The sequence below is a fragment of the Aaosphaeria arxii genome, assembly GCF_010015735.1.
Source record: "Aaosphaeria arxii CBS 175.79 unplaced genomic scaffold BU24scaffold_13, whole genome shotgun sequence".
Taxonomy (NCBI): domain Eukaryota; kingdom Fungi; phylum Ascomycota; class Dothideomycetes; order Pleosporales; genus Aaosphaeria; species Aaosphaeria arxii.
The window spans coordinates 389,503-416,762 of record NW_022983486.1 but is presented as its reverse complement, the minus strand read 5'-3'; the positions used below and the strand labels follow the sequence as shown (position 1 = coordinate 416,762).

The following is a 27,260-nucleotide window of genomic DNA, read 5'->3' as shown; positions in this document are numbered from 1 at the left end:
CTACTCTACTCTACTGTACTTGCCTACTCTACTACTCTAGTGTCGTGGGTTGCTAGTCAAAGTCTAGGTCCCTACCCCCAATTCGATTCCCTTCACATATGTACCCTTCAACCGCCCACCCTCATCCACATCCATAATCCACCCACACCTACACCTACATCTACACCGACACCAACACTTACCTTACCTTACAACACACTTTCAACCTTCACTACAATAACCACTGCTCTCCCCGCCGTTCGTTGTTGTCGTCGTTGTTGGCTTTGTGTTGCTGCCATCAGTATCATATACCCACTCCATCGCGCCTACCCGCCCACTCATACACCCACCTACCACTACCACCACCACCAACACCAACATCATCGTCACCACCACCACCACCACCACCACCGACAACAAACACCCTCCTATCGACCTCATTGCCGATACCATCCTTCCTCACCGCATCCTCTCACCGTAACCATCGATCCTTTCTCCTCAAAAATCCATATGGGTTTGAGCATCCGCTCTTGACACCTGCCCGCAGCTCGATAGATCCGGCGTGCGATCTGTTGACGCAATCTGCTCCTTGGCTCTCCAGAACCCCAGACGAAAGCGGTTATTCCCCATCCCAATCCACCAATTTCGATACAGAAACATCGAACATCTATCCATATCCATATTTCCGATCCCCAGGAACCGCCCGCGGACCTTTCAATTCTTCTCTCCTCCTCCTCGCCTTTTACGGCAGCGATCCTCCCCCAGATTCCATCCCCACATCACATTCTCAACATGCCTCTACACGCAGAACGTCCCATCGTCCGCGTCGAGCCCGGCTCGATGCACACAATAGAAACCAGAAATCCAGAGAACCTCTTTGGTCTATGGTCAGGTATGAGCCACTCCTTCTCTATTCTTTGACATGCTTGGGAAAACAAAGTCCCACCCCAATCCCACGTTTCCAGCACCCTTCATTCTCTCCCGTCCGGCGCGCGCCAGCAGTCGTGTCCTCAGGGTCTACGCGCGCTTTGTTTCGCTCGCAGGACTTTCATATGACTGCAGACCGCTGCTCTACACTCCACTTTTTCCCCTCCGCTCGATTGTTTCAATTGCCACTGACACATGTGCTGCTTTCAGTCTTCTCGAAATGTGCCATCGCCATGGAAGACGGCAAACGATATGAAAACATGGCCTGGAGATTGTGGTCCAGAGAAACCTTCTGCTGCGCACCTGATCCCCTCTTCGCTCCCCACTGGTCGTTCCAGCGAAAGCTTTCGGCCAATGACCGGGAAGCAGAACTTCCAGAACTCTCCTCTAGCGTCGCCTCGGATGATTCAAATCTCGAAAGCGCCGTCGCCTCAACCACCCGCTCCAACTCCTCCACCTCTCGACCTGACCTCCGCCGACACGATTCTGCCAACAGCCAGGCCCGCGGCAAGCACATCACTCCCACAGACCTTGAGAAGGTCGTGAGCTCGATACAGGAGAAGAAGAACATTGAGCCTCTCTCGCCCCTCCCCGCACAGCTCGCGCACACTCCGGCTCCCCAGGAGAAGAGCAGAGCCGTCCAAGATACGACTCCTCGTCCCTCGTCGCCTCCTGCCGCCCCTCGCTTCGTCCCCACGGAATCGTCGACCTCAACGGTCGCCACCATCCTCGGTAGCGAGGATATGAGCCCCCCGGTCGGATCCGATGTGAGCACATCGACAGATCTCAGCACCCACAGCGTCGTCCACGGCTTCGACCCCAGCCGCATCTCCACCTCCATCCGCTCCTGCACCAATCTCAACCCCACTCCCATCCTCAAGAACAGTCTCCTCAACTCCCGCCCGGAGCCGACCAAGGCTGAGCCAATGAAGAAGAAGCAGCCAGTCTTCACTCTCGGCGGCTCTTCCGACGAGGACAACACCAGCTCGTTCGAGGCCTCTTATATGGCCGGCCGGAGCTCGCTGTCCGAGAACCTCAAGAAGTCCACCCTCATGCGCAAGACGGCCTCCTTCAAGAACGAGGTCTCGACCCGCACCTACCAGGAGGCAGTCTCCTCGGAGGAGAGCGAGGCCATTGAGAGCGCCATTGAGAGCGAGAGCGAGGAGGAAGACTCCGACGACAACGCCATCGAGGAAGAGGACTCCGAGGACGACTGGGAGGACGACAACGACAGCGGCCCATCCAGCGTGGTCGACAAGGAGATGTTCCAGCGCGTCGACTCCAAGCCCAACCTCGTCTCCCGCCGCTCCATCCTCACGACTCTGATGAACGAGGGCGACCGCGCGCAAGCTCTCCAGAACGCTGCGTCCAAGTCCACCCCGGCCATCCGACGATCCAGGACCTCGACCCCCAACGGTCCCTCCACCGGCACCTCCCCCCAGGAAGACAGCGGGTTGATGATGCGCCAGCAGATCCCCCGCTCGAAGCCGATCATCATGACGACCTCCAACGTCCACCCGCCCATGCTCTCTCCCCGCACCACGCGCCGCAACATGCTGCAGACGGAGCTGACGCAGTCGCTCCGCCAGAACCTCCTCTGGGAGAGGCAGCAGAAGAACGCGACCACCAACGCGGTCAACAAGCGTGTGCAGAGTGCCGTGTCCATCCCAGCTCTCCGCCGGGCGGCCACCACCAACGACATCAAGGGTCTCCATGCATTCCCTCAGCAGGCGGTCAACAGCAAGGCCCAGACTCCCAACGAGCCGGCCAAAAACAACTCTTCTTATAACGACTACTTTGACCAGGGCCTCCAGGAATACCACCAAAAAGGATGGTGATGGCCCTGCGTCCGCAACTTTCGATTTCTAGCATTTATTCCAGCGGCATATATGGACTGGCATGGATCATTTGGTGTATGGCGTCCTTTTTCCTCTTTTATTAATGATTCTTCCCTTCTCTGTTTCTTCTTCGCCACTGCGTCCATACGCATTTATTTGTTCAGCAACGGACGACCGATTATGGGGGACAGTTCCCACAATCTCTTTGATACCACCACCACCAAGGGCGTCGAGTATGCCCACGAGGCTACGAGTTTCCTATCCTTTGTTCATCTTCTTCTTCCCCTCTTTGCCACATATCGTTTTACCTTTCACATCATCACTGGACTATTGGGCGGGATACACAATCTGGGTGATCACTTCTGGGGTTTCAAAAGAAAGTTATACACGGCTCACGCCGGCTTTTGGGTGGGCAGGATTTACACTGTTTACCGCGTCATTCTTGGAAGCACAGCGCGCCCCGACCGCTGGGTCTGTACTAGTATCTGCATTTTTTGTACTTTTACATCGAGTCGAGATGGGACTTCTTAGAGCCCGGACTCGTTGGCGGCAAAGCCATCTGACGAGCAGCATTTCCCTCGTCGCGACATTGTTTGGAATCACGGCCGAAGGGTGTGAGGTTTCAGAGAATGGAGAGAGAGAGTAACTAGTTGCAGTTCTTAATTAGGTACATACAGAACCTGAAATACAAAAAAAGCAGATAATTGATTCAAAACAATTTGATTCCTCCTTCACTTTTCTTGATACATCGTGACTTTGCAATTTCCATTCACGCAAAACACAAGGAGGAAGTCAGCCAGGAGAGAGAGGTGCCTGGGGCTGAGTGATGTGCTCCGGATCCGCTTGGTGGCCTGCGAGCCAGCTCAGCCTTGCGTGTGGAGGGGTGGCCACTACCTCGTAACCCCCAGGCGGTGACTCAATCCCTCCCACCTACCTACCTACCTATCGATAAACGCACGCAACTAGCTGCAGTAATTAGTTATTGGTAACAATAGCTGCGTGTGTTCATTAGTCGAATTCGACTCATACACACTCACATCCCTCACCAAACACTCCGTCAACAAGTGGCAAACGGAGCATCAACAATTACCATTTCAATGGGATAAAAGAAGACAAGTACCGCCACCGAACCTCCCCTCTGTTCATCAAAGCGAAAAAGCATTGGAAAAGCGTCATTCGTTCATTCCCGCACACACACGCCATAATACGCGGCGGACTGATACTGCACATGATGAGCGACGACAACAATAATACCACCGGTGAGTTTCAACTCTCTCTCTCTTTTCAGTCTACAAGGAAAGGAAAAAAAAACGACAATGGTGCACGAGGCCGCACGCGCGGGGGGGATGTGTGTTGACAAGGCATGCGATGGAAATGTCTGATGCGCTGGCACGTCTCGGTACCCCGGACCCCTGGGGTGGCCGCGGTCACCTGCGCTGTGTGTGCGTCTGGTGCTAGGTAGGCTGCTGCCCGGCTAGCGTTGGCGGGTGGGCGGGTAGCGAGCGATGGCGAACGAACGAACGACGTGTGAGAGGATGTGTAGGCATGGGGGTTGTCAATTGAAGTGACGCTCTGAAAGCCAATTGCGATTAATGGATTGACTGGATTGATTGATTGATTGCATTGAGGGCAGAGCGAAAGTGCTGACATAACAATGCCGAACACAGTGCCCGCGACGTCTACTAGTACGAATGATATTGGCGGTAACGAGGGGAGAAGACAAGAGATAAGCAAGGACGAGAAGAAGAAGAATAAGGCGAGGGGACGCAAGTGTCGGTTTTACGCTCGCGGCGGTACGTGTGTGTTTGTCTGTTTGTCACATGACGGCGACGGATGTTCATGAAGATATGATGTTTTTTTGATTTGATATACACAGTAACTGACATGAGGTATAGAATGCAGAGCGGGAAGCGAGTGTCCATTTCGGCACGACGACGTACAAACACAAGAATCTACACCCACTCCTCCAGCGCCAAAACCAAAAACCCCAGCACCAAGGACAATAACAGCCCGCCCAACACCAACATCACAGCTCACATCCCCCCGAACATACCAGCTCTCCCAACTCCGGCGGCGCTTCTCGCCCGCCGTCGTCGAACGCGACGATGCATCAGCGACAGTACTCACCTTCCCCCTCCGCCCCTCAGACCCAGACTTCCCCTTCGACATGGAGACCCTGGACTGCGTTCTCCGCGTCCCGCTCACCTACCCTGGTGGTGGTAGCGAGTCCCTGCCGACGCTGCGGGTGACGAACGGGGATATGCCAAGGGGTTATCAGATCAACGTTGAGAGGGGGTGGGATGGGATTGTGCGGCGCCTTGGGCTGGCGGAGGGGAGGGGCACGTTGCTGAAGGGGTTGAATGAGTTGGATAGGGGGTTGGAGGGGATGCTGACGGGGGAGAAGGCGGAGACGGTTAAGATTGTTAGACATGCTGTGGAGAAGAAGGAGGAAGTTTCTGTGCCGGTGCCAGCACCGCCGCCGAAGCAGCAGCAGCAGCAAAGCGTAAGGAGCAACATTGTCGTCCCCGTACCCGTCACACACTCCCCAGAAGCCAAAGCTCGAGCGAAAGCGACAAGAGACGCAGAGGTCCGCCAGCTCGAAACGCGGCTCGGTCGACTCCCTCAATTCTCGAAGTCCCGCGATGGGATCGAGTTCGTGGTGCCGATCCAGCCAGCCAAAAAAGCCGCGCTGCCGCTTGAACTCCAGGCTGTGAAGACGGTGCGGTTGATTGTGCCGGAGCTGTACGACCTCCAGCCTTGTCGGGTGAAGCTTGTGGGGGTCAGTGGGGAGGGCGTTGGGAATGTTGAGAGGGGTTTTGCGGAGAGGGCAGCTGGGGGACAGAAGGAGGCGAGTTCGTCACTGCTGGGCCAGTTGAATTATCTGGCGCAGAATATGCACGTCATGGCGAAGGCGAGTAAGGTGGAAGTGAAGCCTACGACTACGCCTGCGGCAACATCACAGGTAGCGAAGATAGTGGAGGAGAAACCGCAAGTCGAAACGAAGCAGAGTACACAGGTCCCTGGAGACAGTCTGGATAGACCACACGTCGTCACGATACCGCGACCGCCGGAATGGCGCACGCCTGGAGAAAACGACGAGTCTGAGTCTGAATCTTCCTCTTCCAGCGACGAAGCCTCGTCAGACGAAGCAAATGACCCTCACTCCTCAGAAACCGCCTCAGCGCCGCAAGCAGGTACCACCAGCGTGGAGAAGGGCATACTAATGTCCTTCCCGCACCTCGAACTCCACGGCGTCGAGCTCCTCGAGATCGGTGTGCTCAACCTGACGGTCAAGTGCGATCGCTGCAAGGACGTCAAGGACGTCGGCGGGCTCAGGAACAATAGCGTCGAGGGGGAGGATCACACGCGCAGGGACTCGTGCAAGAAGTGTGCTTCGCCGTTTGTTTTGGGTATGTTGTTTCTTTTGTTTGCATGTGTTCGTTTTTGATATCACGGTTGCGATTCCACATTGGGGTCGTTGTGATAGAAAATCCGCACGTGATAGAGACGACTATGATACTGATCCGACATGTGTACAATCACAGGCTACCGAGCAGAGTTCCTGCACGCCAACTCCACACGTGCTGGATATCTCGACCTTGACGGATGCACCGTCGTCGACATGCTGCCGAGGTACGTCCACTCATTCCCTCTCTCAAAGTCGACGTTTGAAACAAAGAGTCAACTGATCCATTGACTGACAATATCATGTGTCGGCAAAAAACAGTTCGTTCATACCGACATGTGCAGAGTGCTCGACGATGCATCCTCGAAACGGAGTCACGGCCGTCCGTGGCGATACGTCAATGGCGTTCTGTCGGGAGTGCCATCGGAAGATGAGTACGTTTAGTCCTTCCCCCCTCCAATGATACATGCCGTTGGTGTGGCTGCCACGTTTTTATTTCCTCTCCTACCCCAGCTTAGGATCTAAGTGATTAGGCTGACCGTTCACTTCGCAGCTTTTGGTCTACCGGAGATTAAGTTCCTTAGGGTGAGCGCTAGGACAGGTGAGTTAGAGCAAAGCTACGGTTTTCCCAACGTTGTCTTTTCCCTTTTGAGTGCGTGACGATTGGTCATGAGAGGAGTGTGATTCGGAGTCGTCGCCGATGCAGAGACGTGCGAATTGCACCCCGGATTAGGGAGTTCGAATAGGGGATGTGGAAACGAGAAGACATGTCAATTCGTGCGCTGGGGTTCACCGTTTACTGACTGACCGTTTGCTTCGATTCAGAACGCGCAAGCCACGCGCCGGTGCGGAAGAAGGTATGTCTTCCTGTCCTTTGTATTGTATTGTATGTATTCTGTGGAGTACATACATGCATGCATACATGTCACAGAACTTACAATCGGAAACAGCGCGCGGAAAACCTGGGCATCGTCGCCGGACAGGAATTGCCCAATCGCGGCCGCTGCACGCACTACAGGAAGAGCTATCGCTGGTTTAGATTCTCGTGCTGTAGCAAGGTGTTCCCTTGCGATAGGTAGGGTTCTTCCCTTTCCCTATGCTACTCGTACAAACGCGCAACGCGTCGGCGTTTGATGGTGATTGAACTTGATGTTAATATGTGGGAATGTGTAGGTGTCACGATCAAACTGCGGACCATGCTATCGAGCATGCGAATCGTATGATATGGTACGTCGACCTGTCTTCTTTTCTTTTTTTTTCTCCCCTCTTTTTGTGTTGTTTGTGTTACGTTCGCGCGATGCGGCTTGCATGCCGCCGTTGGAGGCTGCATCGTCAGGTGTCACACCCCCCGCGTTTGGAGGCGTAGGGTAGGCGAGCGCATGCAGTTCCCCGCAAACAACCATTGCACCACCCACCCCCGCAAACCCTCGCCTCGCATATCTAGCAAAACCCCTGTTGCAGCGAACAACGCCTCCCAATATCTTGTCTTTCTTTGTCTGCCTCTCTGCGTTTGACGCGCGGAACGATCTTCGGGGCTTTTATTTTGGGCTTTTGGGCTTCTTGCTGACACTTGTTTGTTTCTTGACGCTTTAGTGGTTTCTGTAAGTTTGGAGTCCAACGCTCCCGCTCTCCCTCCTCCACCTCCCAGTGGTCGTTTGTCGTCCCGGCCTAGACCGGACGGCAGTTGTTTGTTTCGAAAGGACAACACAATAACAACAACGACGGCAACGACGAATACTCGAAAGAGTTATTGCTGGACTGACATGTGAAACCTCCTCTTCCATTCTTCCTTTTTTAACTTTCGACATAGGTTCGAGAGAACAGAACTACCGGCCCAATGATTGCGGCATATGCCACGCATGGCTAACGATGAAACCCGGCAAAGGGTTCTGGGAGGGCGGTACTGGTACGTGTATTTTCTCTACTCTCTCTTTCTCTCTATTCTCTGTTTTTGTGCATTTCATTTTCTTGTTCGAATGCAATTATGCCTACGCCCGCCACCGCATAGCCATACCCAGGATGGAAGAGAGCCGGGCCGACTTTGCTTCATCACGTCCCTGCTTCCCCCCTCGTCTCGAAAGTTAAACACTCGTGTGCGTCGGGGGTAAACCATGCGCGCGCCTCCATTCTCAGCTGGCATAAACTCGGCCTGGACGCCGGGACTTGAACTTTCGGACCGTCTTCTGTCTTTCACGTGGGCGAAACAGGCATGCGCATGGGCAATGCCAGTCACATGCAATAATAGCCTCCAAGGACAAATACCCCAATCCGGCGCTCCTACGCACCCATCGGCTTCGGACCGACATTCACCTGGCGATTGGATGGGGAGATGGCGATGTTGGCACTAATCTACCCTACCCGGGGAAGTGTCCCAAGATTCCTTGAACCCCATGTCCCAAATTGGCCCAACCCCGCGGTTTGCTCGACAACCGTCGCCCACATCCGATGGCGGTGACGATGTTGGTACCAGAGGACCGGAGGGACGATCGGCCAGTTATGTTGGCGCAATGCCGATGGTAGCTTCCTACGGGGTTAAGCGTTAGTGTCATGGTTTGCGATTCACCCATCTCACATGCTCTCTGCGACATATCAAGGCAAGGGACGACGACATACCCAAGCTGGGTCATAAGGGTGGAAAAGCAAGATTCCAAGCGACGTTGTCTGGATCTACCGGCATGTGTGTGTGGCTACGGGACTCGAATTCCGCCACAAACGAGAATAACGGTCCCACGTTGTCGTGTGGGCTGTAGGGAAGGGATGTATGACGTCGTTTTCAAGGTCACCTGCTGCACAGTGGAGGCTACCCGCACCTCGACTACAGCGACGGCGGTACATCTGGCTCCTGGAGATCTCTTCTCATCTCGTGATGGACTCACGATGATCAACAGCCTTGAACGACGAAAATGTCAGGGCTAATGAGTTGCCTACTGGAACGGACGGAAGAACGACGATGATGATCACCAAGATGTACGACATCGCGCATTACAATACCAAGTACCATGAGGGTTCTCGGAATCATTGCGTTGCAAACAAATCGCTTTTCCCCACGATAAAAATGAAGGTCCCGTTGTAATGGGGTGGAGAGAACCATCCTCGAAGAAGCATGAACGGGTGTGGATCCGGATATCGCGGCGTGTCCGCCCCTCCACACCTGCGACTCTAACTCCAACATTCAGACTTCCCTTCCCCAATATCAACGACTATGGGGGATTAAGGGACGCGATTCTGCATTCCTGTTTTCTTACTTTCGTTTTTGTTCATTCGTCTGTTTTGGACTTGTTTTTTATTATGCACGATGACGATGACGACGATGGCGATGACTATGAAGATCATGGGGATTGTTCAGCTGACATGGTGACTTTTCATCTGTATGCAGGTACGCGCGATCGGACTAAGATGTCGAGGAAAGGTACGTTTCGATCCCCACACTGCACTACACCATGCATCCAGTCATGTGATATCAGATGCTGGGTTGCATGTTGCATAGCACATTACATGCCTGAACATCTTCAACATACGTGCGAGTATGTTATGAAGATTGTAGTCGAGGATATGCATTTCACGAACCGAACCGAAACCACACGCGATGAACCAACAGTTACTAACGACTGGTTTTAGATCCAAGGAAGTACAAACGCATAGGCGGCAGCAGTGCCAATAAGTCATAACATCTTCGGTATGAACGCCATCTTTCATGATGTGCATGCGAGTCGACACAACTATACGATGACGTACGCCTGTATCTGTGTCTGCTCCACAAGTACAATACTTGATGGTAAGTGTACAGACGTACAGACAGGCAGATAATGGAAGCGGAGGGCGTGAAAGAAATCCATGATCATTATGAAGATCGGACCATAACGATATCAGAAGCAGTCACATTGATACAGTGCAATACGTTGCAAGAGCTTCTGCAGTTGATGTCTGATTGCTTATGGTCATGATTGTAGTTATAGCATATCAACCACACGATACATCTCTATCAATCCATCCTTTCCTCGACCAATCCGTCCAATCAACTACATATCAAACCATCAACGTTCCTCCCTCAATGTATCAATCAACTCATCAACTCTCTGTCCGGCGTCAAGAAAGAAACATCCATGCACGGTATATCCCGGCCGCCTCACCTGGATAAAAAACTTGAAAGTATCAATGCTTGTCTAGGTACCATACGTGAAGCTCCACCTGAGTACCTCAACAAGAAAAATTCAACGACATGCTCAAGAGACAACGTAGCATCGGCATATGATCTGTATTGAATCCCACTCTACTCTATCCATGCATGCACGTCTTGTCAAGACCACAACGACCCACCACCGAACACCACCCACGCCGCTAGAACGTAACATGTACAGTATGGCATTCCCGGCCCCGAACATCCTACCGCCCTCCCTATTCTCACACATGTGAGGCACAGTGAACACTAGGGGAGGCAAATCGAAGTTTTCTAGAATATCTCCCGAACAACCACCAGTCCGTCCCAATTAGCCCACCCCTAGCCCTCACCTCGCCCTCCCCATCCCCAACGACGACCTCGTGGCTCCCATGCCTTCCCTCCTCGCCACCGCCACTGCTGCGTATACTGTACCATCAACTAGTCCTGGTGTCTGCCACTGTCTGGTACTCAAAGCGTCACATGCGCACACACCCGCGCAATGAACCACCGTTCCATCGCAACAAAGTGGAAAAACCTTTCCATGTAAGATCTTAGTGCGTTTCTAGCGCGGGTCTGGGAACGTGGGCTCCACGTGCGTTTTGGCCGTGCCTAACCTTCCCCGATCGCAAGCGTGCGAGCGGACCAGCGCCGGTGGGCGCCGGTGGAAGATATAATACAATACAGGGCAGCAGGGAGCTTCCATGCTGGGAAGGTGGACTATGGAGGGTTAGGGAGGGTATGTCGAGAGCTGAGTGGGCGAAGACCGAGAAATCGACCGGCTGGAGACTAGGAGGGGAGGGGTTTAGCACTGCGGCGGCGGATGGGAGGCCGGCGCTGGGAGGGTAATTTATTTGTTAAGAAGAGGAGGGGATTTGTTACATGAAGAGTCTGTTATACGATTAGTGTCTCCGGGCTGGAGACGTATTTTTCACAGTCGGCCGTTTCGGACGCCTGCGTGGTGGTGGGTATTTTTTTTCTTTCGCCGGACCGGCCGGTGTCTGTGGGTTGTTAACTATGGAGTCTGTCGGGAGAGGCCGGGTGCTCCGGTGGGCATTGTGAAGAGGTTTCCACGTAATCAAAGTATAGTACAGAATTATAGGTAGGAATATTTGACGAGACGAGGAAAGACTCCGAGAAGAGCGTTGATTGAATGTTACAAGTAAAAGCGGTCAGTGGAGGGACAGGGGACGGATCTCGGATGGAAGTTTGGAAGGTTGTTGGTGGTTGATGGGATGGATTCCTTTGAGGCATTAATTTTGTTTCTTGGTTTGAGTGTTTCTTGGAAAGGAAAGTTGAAGATGGAATCTCTCGTGTGAACTGATTCACGCACGTATCGGGGGCCGGGGGATGTCCCGGGGGATATGCTATGATCAACGATGATTTTCTACTGAATGTTGGCCGGGATGTGGAGTTCTTTGTTGGAGTCGTTGGAGTAAGTTGGGAGTTTATTTGCCTATCACGTGTCTTTTCTGGAAATGAATTCCGAAGGTCAATTGTTCACGAGACGAAGAAAGAATAAATGTTTATGCAAATGTCGTTCGTTCATTCATTTGATTTGTTCGTTATGCTGACAATACGATGGACATTTGGCGGACTCTGCCAGACAAAGCGCTTAAGCTTTCCCTTGGCCTGGACCTCTCAACGCTCTACGGTATCAAGTTCCGGTGGTTATTATTTTCGTTTTCTGTATTTGCACGTGCTTTCGAATTTCGTTTCTTTTTCTATTTCCCTGCGATTTCCCGATGGAGGAAAAATACGAGGAGGAGCAGGAGGGGAGGAGCTCCTAAATTTTCCCGGTTAGGGAGTTCTAACAGCGTCGGCTGACCCGAGGAATATCCGCCAGGATATCTTTCCTCTTGCTCTCCAAGTCGAAAATTCGCTTCGACTCTGTTGCGCTTCGTTTACCGGGTTGGGGAAAACGTCGTGAGGCATTGTCACAGAGGCCTGTGGCGTATCCATGGCGGCTCACCTGACCGTCAATCCGACGACTTGTTCTGGCTCTCTCGTCGGTCCTCACCCCAGCCGTTCTCGGGGGATTAGTGTGCAAGAGTAATAACTTAAGGATTTCAGGGTCCAGGGATCCAGGCTTGTTTCTTGCTCTCCTTCTTTTTCTTTACTTTCTTGCTTGCATTTGCGTCGGGGTGGATCTTGAGCAAAGTGGGTAGGGTGCTCGGGTGGAGTGGAGTTACACCGCTATTGCCTGTTGCTGCTGTAATTCATACAAAGAGATTTTCCGCCCGCGGCCGAGTTTGATAGTGAGGTTCAAGTTGAGGTTCGTGAGACGAGCGAGCAGGGTTTGCTTGTGGATACCTTCTTACTTTGTTGATTCACATGTGCATGTATTGTATGTCGGCGGGTATGATGTGCGTTGTTGGATGTTGGTGATGATCGAAATTCCCGTTTTCTCTAAGTCGGTCCGAGCGGGCTTTGATATCTCTCTCGGCATGTCCTCTTTCGTCGATGATATAATTACGCAGGGAAAGCTGCAGGAGGTACAGGTTTTTGGATACTCTTGAATTTAATTGTTTATCTCTATGTAATTCTTATTGGCTCTTCTTGATAAATCTGTCTCTGTAATTAAATCCCGAAATCAAATTTGTCATTTATAAAGAAGGAAAAAGCATGGCATTGACGATTAGCATATTTTGCTCACCAACCCACATGAACCACGATAGCTTCCGAGCAACCCCACGCGTGCCCACTTAGCAGCTCAAGTGAAAAGAAAAATCCCATCCACCGGTAAAATACAGACCTCGAGGTCGCCCAAGGCGTTTCGTTTCCAACGGGTAATTTTCCAAATCCGCCGGAGCCCGTGAGGACAGTGGAAACGGTTTGGCATGAGTATGGATACATACCTGTATCTGGTATATCGCTTGTAAAAGTATACTCGGAAGCTTGGTATGCGTTGCAGCGCGCCCCGTCCCGTTTCTCCGGGGCACATTCAAGGAAAGCAAGTGTACGAGGACATGTACTGAGGCGACCTCCGACACACGATGGAAGTAGTGTATCTGCATGTCTCCAGAATCGTCCAGGGTCTGTCACAGTGACTGCTGCCATCGTAGGCGAGGCGAGTATAGGCATGTGATTTGTAAAAATTGTATCATATGTAGGGCTTCACCGCCTCTCGGTAAAGATCTGCCCTGCTTTTCATGTTACAGAATGAATACATTGCTCTGCATCGTAGCTTAGCGCATGTTGTCGATGCATGGCACACTGCAGTGCAGTGTAATATAAAATACAGACTGGGGTGCTTGGTGTCGGTAGAAGGGCACATGGGTGTACATACGCAGGGACTAACACCGAGACTCGCATTGGTACATGTAAAGTAAGCACTGTACTGCGGTACAGTAGCCCTGCCATCCGTTTCCCATGCCGATTGCATACAACGAAATTGTAAGTCGCCATTACACTCATCTTTCCGCGTGGGGGAAGATATAGTGAATGTGGAGAAATCAGATCTGTAGATTTCAAGGGTCCTCGTATCCATCTCACCGTGTCAATCCCTTCATTTGCTTTCAATTGAGATGCGTCGTTTGGGTCATCTGCCTTTTTGCTCCACTATGCATTTTATAGTCCCCGAGTTCTTTTCGAAATAGAGGGCCCGTACCCCACCGCGAAATCCGGTTTTCTCTGGAAGGTAAGTTACGTAGATTGTGGGGACACGGTATTTTAATTGTAAGTACGCCGTTATTCGAGATTTAGCAAGGATCTGCCCGCCTTGTGGAGTAGGGAAAAATCAGGGTCTTTGGTGTAAGTGGAGATATAGCTATCCAATGCACTCGTACCCCCATCCTTTTCAGTCTCGAGCGATCAAGGTAATAGATATGTTGATCATTTTGCATTGCTGTCTTGTGCTCGAGGCGAGGGATGATGATGTGCATATGAATTAGTAGACTAAGAACTGCAGAGTAAGGCAACTTTAGTCACTGCAAGTGTATGGGCAAATGATTTAGTATGAGTACGAGGTGAATGATCCCTGAGCAGAGATGCTGGGTATGGTAATGAGTAAGAGAAGCGTATATAGCGAACCCGTTTTGGAAATAACATCATGCTACCTAAAGATATGCCCAATGGAATCGTATCAGATCGTTCCTCAACTCTTGACATTCGAGTGTGAGAAAGCGATCTGAAGCTTTGCATGACAAAAAAAATAAAGCCTACTTTCTTTGCTTAGTCACGTAAACATGTTCTACATGAAAGCAAGATCTCAATTCATGTCACTGTTGCTCCTGATATCTCGCTCTGTCATAAGTGCATAACTTATACATTATCGAGTAGCCAAGCTTGCATTGTTTTTCCTTTGCTGACTTGATTTCAGATCTCTTGGTGCATATACTCTCGCATTATGCTATCCACTCCCCCATGCAGCAATCCCAACGGCTTGATGTAAAGTGGGTGAATCTGAGTTGGCAACGGTCATAAGTGCTAAGTACTTAGATCCTAGATTCTATCAATTTCCGCCCAACAATGATACGACGGCTCAGATAACACATACTCGTTCATGGATTCGGGAAACGCGCTCTGATTAACCTTGAAATATCTGAAAGGTACTACTAGATGGTATGGTATCATGATGACAACTTGAAAATACACGTAAACGTAATACAGCACCAAAGTGCGAAATATATACAGATCCACGGGGAAACAAATCCGTGAAGATAGAAAGCAGAAATTTTGCACCCTCAAGTCCAGATGATGCCAGAAGCAGCTTCAGGAGACTGCTGAAATTCGGCATCCCACGAATCGGATGGTAGAGACTTCTCGCGCAGATGGCCCAGTCTTGACCGCACGGGAAAGTCACTTGGGTTGAAGTGATCATTAGCCCAATTGGGGGTACCAATTTCCCTGTTGTTTAAAGCCGTTGACACGCTACGAAACAGGCTTCGGAAGTCGTCTACGATACGGCGGGCAACTTGGTTGTGGGCAGCGATCTCCTGCAGGATGTTTTTGGCGTCCAGGTAACCCACCGTGTACAAGTCCTTGCGATCCTGTATGCCTATGGAAGAAAGATCGCGAAGAATTAAACTCGCAAGGATGAGAAGGGAATGTGAGAGTGTGGTGGCCATGTGGAAACGGAGTGGACTGGGTATTTTTGCTTCGCGGGCATGGGGTTTAAACCGCTGAATGGTGTCTAAAGCGATATCGCCGTACGTGACACCAGTTTTCCCGTCGTAGTTAAGAGAGAGCATGGTTGTCCGCCTGAGAAACAGTCGGAGGTTGTTGAAGCGTGTGTGAGATAGGATGTGCTGTCGTAAATGTCTAGGTTCGGGAGCCTGATTGGGTGGTATCAGGGGCATTGCTGCCAAGGTATATCTTGTGAAATCGGTTATACGGCTTTCAAGTTGAGCGGCCTTCTCCCCATCAAGCCCGTGTTTGGCGGCTACTGCAACAAAAGCCAGGTCGTACACTTCGCCTGCGAATCTACCCCAGGCGATCATCAATCTCAGATACATATTGGCCGATCGCGATGGGTCTATGTTTGGTAAAGGTCGATCAGGGAAGAGGTCCTTTAGCGGAAGTTAGACCAGGGTCTTTCAGTTACAATGAGAGAACTTACTCTATCAGCAATATATGGCGGTTGGTCAACCTCAATATCAGAGTCGCGTAAGCAGTACGGCTGCCCACAGCTTAATGCAATTCGGCGGTCGCTAAAATACAGACACCAGAAAATACGTTGACACATGTGAATCTCGAATGGCGTGTATCCGCTCCAGAATGGTTGTTGGTGTAGGTCGTACTGATAGCAAAGCCTACACGCCAGCCCTACGACATTGTAAGCAGCATTCGGCATATCGTTATGCATGAGATAGAATGCCTGTACAGCATTAGCGAATTATCAGAACAGCGATCAAACAGTACGAACCTCCCAAGTGAGGACCTGTACTAAAACCATTCTCCCCCGTCCTGTCTTCGGGCGGTTTCCCAGGACTTCTTCAGCAATCTGAAACCAATGCCAACCGGCAGTATTGCTGTCTCCACCTGGAACATTGCTACCAGTATCCAGCATTTGAAGCAGGATATCTACGCAAGCAAAGATGACATAGTTGAGGGCCAAAAGACACATGCTCCTTTCCGGGATGTCCACCGAGGATAGCATTTGCTCGCTATGCGCACGGAACTCGGCCTCATTGATGCAGGGAAGATATGGGTTAACGCTGGAAAAGAAAAAATCAATATAGCGTTGGTAGTCGGTGAGGGTTGGAAACGTCCGGTCCTTCGTTCCAGTCCGGATGGTAGATCGACCTTCCTGCTGAGGTGGGCTTGTTGCAGGTACAGGTTGGCGTACTTGAAGTTCGGGCGAGTCGTTCGACAATTTCAGTTTTTGTCTAGCTGTGTTGGAAATCGCCCCGAATGTCTCCATACGTATATCGAATGTAGCATCACCCCGTAGACTATCACTAGCAGTATCTTCTCGCTCCATGCTTCCTCGAGGGGACAACATCACACTTCGATCTTGGATCAAAGCTTCCATCATGCCTTCAATTCTAGCCATGCGCGCTTCCATAGATAGCCCAAGTAAACTCGCATCGCTAGCTCTTCGCTCTATAGCGCTTCCTTCGTTATGTGGTACCAGATTTCTTCGTGAAAGCGCAGGGCTGTTGGCTGTATTTAATGGCTGTGCAAGTGTTGGCCGACTGAGGTTCTGCAGCACCTCAGCAATCCCCAAGACGCTGGAATCGCTCCCACGTCTTTCCCTTTCCACTACATCCTGTCGTGGTATGCTTCGCATCACGCCGGTGCCGTTGGAAGCTATAGGCTGTTCATCGTAGTGACATGTTCGACCGTTATCGAGGCAGCGCTGGCACGGACTCTCGCCAGAGCACTGTATCAAGTATTAGCAATGATTGCTGCATTTTGGGGGCCCTGGGACTAACATACCTTGAGTTTTGAGCGCCGGCAAGTCACGCTGAAGATTAGCGGTTAGCAATGCGGAATTATCGGAAAGGGCATACGGCACATCGTCCACGTCGAGGGAAGACTCACCAAGCTTTTGAGGTATACTTGGTCCGCTTTTTCTTGCGCTTCGGAGAGTCCGGCGCGTCGTCTTCAGGACGAAGAGCGTGCGACAACTCGTCCATGGCTTGGGGGGATGGATGGAAGTCGGGAATGCGGTTGAGGTTGATCGGAAAGCCGCAGAGGAAGAGAAGCTTGGGCCACAACGATAAAGTCCGACGGCTGCAAGCCTCACACGTTTCGGCAGCAGCGACACTTTCTGTTGCACAACATGAGGATGAGGGGTAGCTTAAAAGGATTTCTTATTATATCCTCAACCGATTACCAGAGAACATAATAACCTATCTGCATCCCAATTGATGGGATCCAGAGTACCGGAATTTCCCGCCAAACCAGTCCTCGGTATCGTACGATCCCTTGATATCATAGCTACAGAAGTAAAGATCGCGAAGTCATGTATAATTGTTCATATCTTCAAGAAGGAATTCAGTAGTATTGGCCATTTAGTTCAGCGATTATCATCACCAAACCACGTGTATATGATGTGCTGCAAGCAACATTGAACACTGAACACCTGTTCCGACCAATTGTTGGGGTTCCGAAGACCGGAATCGTATTACGAGATGCCGTAACTGGTGCACTTTACATTGTGTTCCTGACTAAAGTCTATCTACCCAGAAACATACTGTCTAACGCACTGGTAGTTCCAGATGTTAGATCCTCCCAGCTATCAACACTCCCTATAGTGGGGACTCTTCGCTGGGAAGCAGGTTGAAAGGGTACACTTTTTTGGGTAATTGACAGCATGAATCTCTGAATTCCCTCGCTAGATGTTGCCATGCGCCTGATACTGACTGTCGTCTCGATATCTGGCAAGTCGGGATGATCAGCTTCTGATCTTTTGCCATGAAATATAACTCGATCTCTCGAAAGTGTACCTAATATCAGGCTGGATGACATCTCTTCAGTTGGTGCCAAGGTTTCTCCCTCTGGTGGCTTCGGAAAATTCTGAAGTACATTGCAGAGTGGACGATCATCAAACAGACCTATCTGGATAAGAAAAGAACTATGGGGATGCTCGCGTTCGCCAAAGCATAGAATACCGCGGACACCAGTAGTCAAGTGGCTCCGCGACTTGTCCGCGTCAGAAAACCAGCAGAGTTCTGGTGGATTATTGAACGCAAACTTCAGTATGTCCTCACAATTGAAATGCATAGTGGCATCTACGATCTTGTTTAGCCGATGCTTATAGACGCCTCCTCCTTGCTTGCTCACGCCCGATGCTGAATCGGCTAGACTTGAATCTGAGGAACTGGTACCGAACCTGGCACGGAGAACGCTTTCCATATTAATCCAAGATGACCAATGGCACACCAAATGATCACCAGGTATAACTTTCATCTTGACCAGAAGTAGAGAAGGTGCTCCAGATGGGGAGGAAATCGGTCGAGGTATGTCTGATCGCACAGGCGGTTGTATAACGTAGATCGATCTGTACTTGAAACTCCCACTGGAGCTTATTGGGGATAAGGTAAGATCAGCACCTATTCGTCGGATGTATTGCTCTGATTTCGGACCTAAGCGGTGCAGTGTCATGCACAACATCATTTTTTCGTGGTTCTCCGGACGCAGTAGTGTGATACAGGCATTCACTTGTCTGTTTTGGCGCTCTACGACAGGCAACGAGATGCGGAGACCCCTGCTGGTTAAATATGGTGGTTCGTGATCCTTCGACGGCGTCAACAAGGACGAACAATTTTTCGATAAATCCCGGAAGCTCCACTGCGAATTTGCTGATTTCGAAAGGCTTCTATTCGTCCAGTGGTCTCTGGAGTCGACGAAGTCAGACGGTGAATCCGCCAACATACCTTTCGAAACCTTTTGGGGATTCATGGGGCTGGAGAAGAGAACCGGGGACCATGCAAATAACGAATAATCTTCCCGCACTTTCAATATCTCTTCCTGCAGCCGTGAGAAAGCTCGATTCCCTTCTCCGTACAGCAGGGGCATGTTGACACCAAAGATACCCATCAAGCAATAGGCGCGGTCTTCGATCCTGCTAGTAACTCGATGTGCTGCCCACGACATCCTGACTGCAACGTTGCGTCTCAGTGGATCGACGTCTCGCAGCACACCCTCGTCGATTCCAGTAATCTCGGTGATCTGCTCCTGGAGGCTAAGCTTCGTACCAATCTCAACCCAATTGGCGGTGTAGAATTCCACGATCGGCGGAGCAATCAACTCTTGTAATGTCCACCCACGAGTCCACCAACGGCTTTTCGTGAATCCCCTGTAGTCCTCCATGACAGACAAGGAGTCAAACGCAGCGTCGAAATCGGCAAGATACGCGTAACAGATGCGTGCATTCTTGTAGTACTGGTACATGGAGTTGATAGCTTCCGATAGCTCAGCAGAGCTGGTTTTATCGATACAGCAGGTATCGACCCAGCAGTACGAGTAGCCATCCTCAGCAGCCTTTTCACAGCACTTTACGATCTTGGTGTATCCTTTCTTTCCCTTGGCAGCTCCGGATTGAACGTCTTGAAGAGTGCATTCCTCTTCTTGCCATGTATGAGATAAGATGACATATTCAGGAATCTCTCGACCAATGAATTCTTCAACCTCGATGGTCGAGGTTCTCAGCAAACGCATGTCGGATATTTGGGGTTGAGATGCTGATCCTATCGTCGATCAGGACCGTATATGACGTGTGTTGTTGCAGCAGTAGAAAGCAGGCCCATACATAACGATAAGACAGGTAATGCTCTAACAATCGTACCGATAGAATAGCTCCACGACGACTCAAGCTGGGGCACAAAAAATTTCAGAAGAAGATTACAATTATTACAAGAGCTGAATGAGTTGCAAGAAACAATATAAGCATGCATAGATAGAAAGAGATAGGTGGAACATTGCATCCCGCTTATCCATATCTGCTCTAGCCCTTATCTATACCCCGACCTCATGCATGTACATCAACTCACTCAACTCCATGATCACCGAAACTACCTTTTCCCCTCTGTCCCTTTTATAAAGACTTCTTCCCTTTGCTTGGATCTCAGTGTAAACTCTCCATTTCAAACCGAGATCGGCTTCAAATCTGAACTACCACAAATAAGGCCTCACCTTGAAACATAAAGCGTCACTATCTCCAACAATTAGTAGTAGAATAATCCCCTTGAACATAAAAGCCCAGTCCACCAAACTCCCATCCAAAAGGAAAAGAGACCAAGAAACCAAGAAAGAGATATAAAAACCACGAAGAAAGACACCATGGACACCAAATCCCACCCCATAACCCCACGCATCATCATCCACGGCGGTGCAGGCAACATAACCCGCTCGACCATCACGCCCTCCCAATACGCCGCCTACCACTCCTCCCTCCTCCGGATCCTCTCCTCCGCCAACGCCCTGTTATCCAAACCCGGTGCCACAGCCCTCGACGTCGCAACCCATGCCGTCTCCCTCCTCGAAGACGACCCCTTGTACAACTCCGGCAAGGGCGCCGTCTTCACGCGCGCCGGAACCAACGAACTCGAATGCAGCATCATGGTGTCCAACGGGTACCGCAAGCGGGGTGTCGGCTGCATGATGCTGTCGCATGTCAAGAACCCGATCAAGTTGGCGCGAGAGGTGCTGGTTCGTGGGGAGGAGGCGGACGGCGGCGGGGCGAAGGACCACTGCCAGTATGCTGGCGAATTCATCGAGCGACGCGCACGGGAATGGGGGTTGGAGATGGTGGATCCGGCGTACTATTTCACGCAGAAGAAGTGGGATGAGCATAAGCGGGGGTTGGAAGAGGAGGAGAAGAAAACGTCGAAGTCGAAGACGATGGAGGTGGACGAACTCAGCGATTGGGAGAGACAGAACTACATCCCCCTCGGGACCTGCGGCGCCGTCGTGCTCGACAGCTTCGGCACAGTCTGCACCGCGACGTCGACAGGCGGCCTCACGAACAAAGTGCCCGGCCGCATCGGCGACACTCCCACGCTGGGAGCTGGCTACTGGGCTGAAGAGTGGTACGAAGACGCTGCCTCCAGTGCACACAAGATGCTATACCAACAACCCTCCACCACCTCTCCCCTGGACAACCTCTCCCGCGGAAACATCACCACCCTCCTAGCCGACTGTCTCCCCATCACCACCTCCTCTCCCTCACACCCTCATCCCATCCCCCAAAAAGCCCACCCAGTTCGCCACGCCCTCGCCCTCTCCTCCTCCGGCAACGGCGACACCTTCCTCCGCCTCTCTTCCTCCCGCACCGTCGCCGCAAAATCCCGCTTCGCATCCCTCCCCCTCAGCACCACTCTCCCCTGGATGGCCGGCCCGAACGGCGAGCTCCAGCGCTCGGCCGGCGACCGATGGGGCAAAGTACACGAGGGCGTCGGCGGCATGATCGGCATCGAGATTGTCGGGAGCCGCGGGGAGGTCGTCTGCGACTACAACTGCGGTGGCATGTTTCGCGCGTGGACGGACGAGGAGGGCGGGGAGAGGTGCTTGATTTTCAGGGAGGATGGGTGGGGAAGTGGGCCGGAGTGAGTGAAATCGACGAGTTGTTTGTCCATGGCTGGGGATGGAAGATACTAGATTGGTAGGCATGGTATATAAGACAAGACATGTATGTATGAATGGATAGAAACATCTCCATAGGGATGGGCGAGTGAATTGAATTGACTCCTTAACTACAACTATTTTCCGATGAGTTTGCCAATGTACTCCGCGAGCGCCAACATCTTCTCCTCCTGCAATTTCCTGCCGATGAGCTGTAGCGAAACGTGCGCGCCGTCGTAGATATCCGGGTCGTCTGTTCCACCATCGTGAAATGATTAGCTTTAATTTCATACTGCATGTAAAAAGACGGGTACATAGACGAGGGATGGATCTACACTTACAGCTCTCATAAGTACCCTTATCAGAGTCACTGATAGGCTTGTAACCTTCCTCGACTTTATCGACCGCCTTATCAACATTCGTAACCGGAAACGCAACAGCAGTATAATCCAGCACGTTCACGAACGCCGAGTACCCATAATAATTATACAGCCCCGGTCTCGCGGCAGGGAACGGCGCGACGGGCGCGATAACCGCGTCCACGGGCCTCCCCGTCGACGTCTGCTTCACAGTGTCGTTCCAGTACTCAAGATACTGTTTCCGCAGCTGTCTGATCTCGACATTCGTGGCGGCGATTTCGGACGCGGAGAAGTGGTGCTTGTAGTGCATGAGGAAGGAGACCTGGTCGACGGGGGTCTCGCCGGAGAGCGCGAAGGCGGATTTGACGTCCGCGCCCGCGTCGAAGGCCCAGGATTTGAGGCCCGTGGCGAGGAGGGAGGAGTGGGTGGGGGTGGGGGTCCAGGGGAGGACTTCGTGGCCTAGTTGTTGCAGTTTGGTGGCGACGATGGAGAGGGCGCGGCGGATTGGCGGGAGGGGGTTCACGACGCCGTCGGTGTGGAGGATGCCGATGGAGAGTTTGCCGACTTGCGAGGCGTCGCCGATGGCGCCGGTCAGGGCGAGGATTTCTTGCTCGGAGGAGTAGCGCCAGGGGATTTCGTGGACGAGAGGGTCGTGGAGCCAGGGGTTTTGGGAGAGGATGGCTTTGGTGAGGAGGCGGAGGTCGGCGACGGAGGGGGCGAGGGGGCCTACGACGGAGAGGATGGAGTTCTGGCCGTCCATGGAGTTGGCTACGCCTTCGTATGGTAGTCTGCCGACGCTGGGTCGAATGCCATAGAGTCCGTTGAAGGCAGCGGGGATGCGAATTGAACCTCCAATGTCGCTGCCGAAGCCCACGGGTGAGCCTCTCAGCCCGATCAGTGCTCCTTCTCCGCCGGAGCTGCCACCAGCCGCGAGGTTGCGGTTCTTTGGGTTGGAAGTGTATCCGATGATGTTGTTTGTCGTTTCGCCGCTCATCAGTGTGTGGGGGACGGCGGTTTTGCAGAAGAGAATGACGCCCAGGTTGCGTAGCTCGCGGACCATCTCACTCTCGAAGACCTTCTCTTTGCCGGTTCCTTTCTTGCCTTCGAAGGTCCCGATCCAGCCGACATACCCCATGGTGGTCTCAACTCCTTTGACATGGAACTGATCTTTCAGACTGACGGGTAGTCCGTGGAGTGGGCCGATGGGTTTCTTATGTTTGGCGAAGTATTCATCCTGGGCTTTTGCATCTTCAATGGCGGCATCGAAAAAGATCTCATGGAGACAGTTGGTCTGTTGTAGCTCAGTCAATACATATCAAGACATCCATACTTGGATACAAATCATACCAGTTGGTGAGCCAATGCAGCTCTATGACAAAACGCCCTTATGACCTCCTCTGCCTTCCATAGGCCGATAGTAGTCTTTTTCACAATCTCATTAGCAGTCGTCTCGGTGATCTCAATTTCCCTCTCGTTCAAGAACTGGTGTACGAATGATCCGGTGACGTCGACTTGGCTTTCCTTTGGAGGAGCTTCAATGCGCCATTCCTGCGGGATGGCTGCAAGTATGCTTTCACGCTTCTTCTGTGCCTGCTCTTGCCAGGTCCCAGCCATGGTGAGTGTTTGTTTGTTGTATGTGGACGAACTTGATATGTCGTTGTATTCTGTAGAAGGATGTGAACTATAAATCCGATTGTGTCTAGCGTTTAAGCTGTATACAGATCTGAGCGAAATAGGATAGGCTACTTTATGTACCCTCGCAAAAAGCCTTCGGGCCAGGTCACAGGGAGAAAGAGTTGGAGCTGTTGGAGTAAGATTTGGAGGTCGAGTTTGTATCAATATTGGAGTACGTTACACAAAAGCATTTGAAGAGGCGTGCATGCATATATGCGAATGGCGGGGGAAGATGACAGTCATAGGAGACGAGGAGCAAGCTTGAGCTCGGTAACTGTTTAGCCCCTCCCGAGCTGGGCGGGAGAACTGCACGTAAGAGGTACAGAAGCACTAGAGGATGCGCCTCCGTCCGTGATAAGGAATACGCAGGTCGACAAAACAACTCGAGTGGTGTCATTCCCGATATGTGGGGAAGTGGCATGATTGAAACGTTACGTTTATTGAAATAAGTCGTCAGGAGTCGCTTCGCGGTATTGCTTGCCGAAGCGCGGGGCATGATTTCAATGCACATTTTTATATGAAAACAGAAGCTGTCATGAAGAGAATCGCATTGATAGCAATTGTGAAAGGTCCATTTCCAGCGTCTACCCTAGGTATGTCGTGCCCAATTTGACGTAACGTGCCGGTTGAGCAGAAAGCGAAAAATCCCTAGACGCCATGCTATGCCCGGAAGACTTGCAGTGCAATTTTTCCAGCGAAAGGTACGTAGAGAAGGCCGTTGGGATATGAAATTCTCGCTGTGTATATATAAGACAATCTATCCGTAATGGAAAGCGCGAGGAAGGGAATCAGAAGCATTGAAATAAATCAGCGTTTTGCAATGATATCGGCAGGCTATACAGTCTCGACGTAGTTGCTGGCAATAAAGTAAGTAAGGATGTAAGTCAAATATGTGGTTAAACGTACCTTGGGAAGATGCCCTCACGGTCTCCTACACTTCCGGTCCACCAATCGGTCTCGTTGTCAGTCCTCTTCAAGATGGTAATGACCTCGCCTTTCTTGAAACCTAGATCACCGGGCTGATCGGGCTCGAATGTGAATTTCGCAATCGCCTGGTCAGCACCGAGGTTTGCCTTCTTTGCGCCAAAAACTGGCTTGGGAGCTGTGGGTCGGCCTGGTTTCCCTCTGTCGCTGTAGGAATAATCGTCCCCAAATCCTGATCCTGCCGTTCCGCTCCGTGTACGGTTCTCCATGCGGTCGAATGTCTCACCGGGGTTGGCGCGTGTGGAGAATGAGCGGTTGATACCAGCAGACGAGGGTTGGCGGTCGTAGACGTCGTCTTGCCATGTGCTAGCACGCGCAGGTCTGTCCCGATAAACATAATCGTCATCTGCCGCGCCCATTGAGCCTGTCCTGTTCGATCGCACGCCCTCTCCGTACGCCGAGCCTCGTCGGCCTTGCCAGACAACATCATCCTGCGCTTCTGAATAGACTGGAATGTCGTTGTACATAGCATCTTGTCCTGCGCCTCCACCTCCGCTACCGAATGCTCTCGAATTGAGCACACGCATGAGTGGGTCGGCGCTCGGTGGTACGGGGACCTGTCCACTGAGCAATTCCCTTGCGGTCCATCTCCTGCCATACAGCTTCTCGTTTGCGTCTCTTCGCTCGATGATACCGCTGCCCTCGAGACTGACACCTGCGAACAGACCCTTGGTCTTGCTGTAACTGAATATACCGGCAACGCTCTTCAAGCTTGCCGCACCGGCGGCCTCAGCGTTCCGGCCGACGGGACCTGCTGCAATCGACACATTCCCTCCGAGAGTGAGGGAGCCAGCCTGCGCAAACGTCTTGACTGCATTCGCATCGTTGAGAATAAAGACAAAGTCTGTGAGCTCGAAACCGATTTGTCCACCGAAACCTGCGCCGACCGTTCCGATGGCTGAGGGTGCGGACCAAGATCCGTCCGACAAACGAGCTACGACGACACCTGATCCGAAACGTGCGGTACCGAGGAAGCCGGCTTTAAATACTGTGAGGATTGCAAGACCCTGTGGAGTTCTTCAAGTCAGTTTCTTTATTTCAACGACGTCAGCTCGCAAGGCTTGCGGGGAGGAAGCTCTGTTATGCATCGACAGATAGCGGAACTTCCGGACGGGTGGAGTCGGCGCGCGCAAAACATACCTTTGCATTCGCGAGGACCGAGGGAGGAATGATTTTGTCTGGACCGAAAGCTTGTCGAGGGTCTACGAATGATGCTAGAATCTTTCCAGTCTTCCTGCACTCGCCTGTGGAGTTGTTAGTAAATATCTACAGAGGCCCAAGGAAGGAAGCTGGTAAGGCTTGGGCAGAAGCCGAGGGAGGGTTGAACGTACTTCCCATGGAAGAGGGCAGGGGGTTATTGAGACCCAAAGGCATGATGGGTGATTCGCAACGAGTGTCGCGAAGGAGGAAGTGGGAATGGTAGAGAGGAAGGTAGAAAGAGTGAGGAAGAAAAAGAAGAGAAGTATGGGGCAAGTCCAGTTAAGTTAAGGTAATGTTCCTGGGATTATTGAATGACCAGCGAGAGGCGGGAGGGGTCGTCACTCGTCACGCTGCTGTCGTTGCTGCGGTGCGGAGGCGGGAAAACAAGCTACCAGTACCAGTAGGGTGTTACGAGCGAGCACTACAAGTAATAGCCTCCACACTGTACACTGTGCAGTATGTTACTATTATCTCTAGGACAGTAACTAGAGGGATATAGAGGGATATGGTTCCCTTCGAAGGCGATAATGACGCGCTTGTCCTTGTGGCTTAGCAACGCGCCCAGCTATAGTCTTGTACAATAACTCTTGGTACTTTCATCCTATGACTCTAGCTGAACATGTAGACCCGTACCATTTGTATAATAATTACTGTTATCATTGGTTTCCATACAATTATTCGGGCACCATTCATCATACAAATGTTTTACTCGCAAGGATAGGCCAAGCCCCATTCCATGCGCACGCCCATTGTCAGCTTTCCACGCGTTCGACACTTTTCTTCGCTACGTCAACTACGTCACGTCATACATGGCTTCAGCTTCTATTTCTCGGGTCAGGGCGGCCATGCCATAGCCATTGTACTCATAACTAGTAGGAACTGTACTTATTCGTAGTTGGGCTGCTTACGAGTACAAGCATAGTGCCTCTGCTATGGCCTCACATAGAGCCTTACGCCTAGAGACTAGGACACTACCAACGTATGATTAGCCCAATCGTGCTTACTGTACATTATGGCATTTAGTTAAATGCTTTCTTCTCAGTTGACCCAAATCCTCATGCGATAATTCCTGAAATGTTTGAATTGTATGATATCTATTCGTACTGTTGTCGAACAATGATATGATATCATGCGCCTCATGGATTTACTCATGACCATAGGTACACCGTACAACGAAAGACATTCCATCTTACAGCACACCACCTCGGGAACAGATTGAATGTGTG

At 51.5% G+C, this 27,260-nt stretch overlaps 7 protein-coding genes across 7 annotated transcripts; 3 read left to right on the top strand and 4 right to left on the bottom strand.

Annotated features, from left to right (window-relative positions):
- Positions 1–602: 602 nt before the first annotated feature.
- BU24DRAFT_76144 (DUF1752-domain-containing protein) lies at positions 603–2,935 on the top strand. Its single transcript, XM_033534610.1, has 2 exons — positions 603–871; positions 1,117–2,935. The coding sequence occupies exons 1-2, from the start codon at positions 772–774 to the stop codon at positions 2,742–2,744; spliced, it is 1,728 nt and encodes a 575-aa protein (XP_033377845.1). The 5' UTR covers positions 603–771; the 3' UTR covers positions 2,745–2,935.
- A 2,167-nt stretch (positions 2,936–5,102) lies between these two features.
- Positions 5,103–10,136, top strand: BU24DRAFT_428400 (zf-CHY-domain-containing protein). Its single transcript, XM_033529474.1, has 11 exons — positions 5,103–6,154; positions 6,290–6,377; positions 6,472–6,584; positions 6,704–6,751; positions 6,976–7,007; positions 7,101–7,225; positions 7,324–7,377; positions 7,744–7,751; positions 7,961–8,056; positions 9,527–9,559; positions 9,769–10,136. The coding sequence occupies exons 1-11, from the start codon at positions 5,131–5,133 to the stop codon at positions 9,816–9,818; spliced, it is 1,671 nt and encodes a 556-aa protein (XP_033377844.1). The 5' UTR covers positions 5,103–5,130; the 3' UTR covers positions 9,819–10,136.
- Positions 10,137–14,861: 4,725 nt separating this feature from the next.
- BU24DRAFT_76108 (uncharacterized protein) lies at positions 14,862–17,505 on the bottom strand. Its single transcript, XM_033534609.1, has 5 exons — positions 17,294–17,505; positions 17,189–17,216; positions 16,173–17,132; positions 15,867–16,124; positions 14,862–15,816 (listed from the first exon to the last, which is right to left on the bottom strand). Exons 1-5 carry the CDS (start codon positions 17,386–17,388, stop codon positions 14,992–14,994), a joined length of 2,166 nt encoding a protein of 721 aa, XP_033377843.1. The 5' UTR covers positions 17,389–17,505; the 3' UTR covers positions 14,862–14,991.
- A 385-nt stretch (positions 17,506–17,890) lies between these two features.
- On the bottom strand, positions 17,891–20,116 carry BU24DRAFT_428396 (HET-domain-containing protein). The gene has a single exon (XM_033529473.1). It carries the CDS (start codon positions 19,913–19,915, stop codon positions 17,930–17,932), a length of 1,986 nt encoding a protein of 661 aa, XP_033377842.1. The 5' UTR covers positions 19,916–20,116; the 3' UTR covers positions 17,891–17,929.
- Positions 20,117–20,260: 144 nt separating this feature from the next.
- On the top strand, positions 20,261–21,930 carry BU24DRAFT_428395 (N-terminal nucleophile aminohydrolase). Its single transcript, XM_033529472.1, has one exon. The coding sequence runs from the start codon at positions 20,537–20,539 to the stop codon at positions 21,803–21,805; it is 1,269 nt and encodes a 422-aa protein (XP_033377841.1). The 5' UTR covers positions 20,261–20,536; the 3' UTR covers positions 21,806–21,930.
- Positions 21,931–21,954: 24 nt separating this feature from the next.
- Positions 21,955–23,790, bottom strand: BU24DRAFT_467873 (amidase; the record flags this gene model as incomplete). Its single annotated transcript, XM_033532482.1, has 3 exons — positions 21,955–22,070; positions 22,159–23,467; positions 23,524–23,790. The coding sequence occupies 3 exons, from the start codon at positions 23,788–23,790 to the stop codon at positions 21,955–21,957; spliced, it is 1,692 nt and encodes a 563-aa protein (XP_033377840.1).
- Positions 23,791–24,362: 572 nt separating this feature from the next.
- Positions 24,363–26,422, bottom strand: BU24DRAFT_75924 (DUF500-domain-containing protein). The gene is made up of 4 exons (XM_033534606.1): positions 26,166–26,422; positions 25,975–26,078; positions 24,757–25,841; positions 24,363–24,706 (listed from the first exon to the last, which is right to left on the bottom strand). The coding sequence occupies exons 1-4, from the start codon at positions 26,206–26,208 to the stop codon at positions 24,685–24,687; spliced, it is 1,254 nt and encodes a 417-aa protein (XP_033377839.1). The 5' UTR covers positions 26,209–26,422; the 3' UTR covers positions 24,363–24,684.
- Positions 26,423–27,260: the final 838 nt, after the last annotated feature.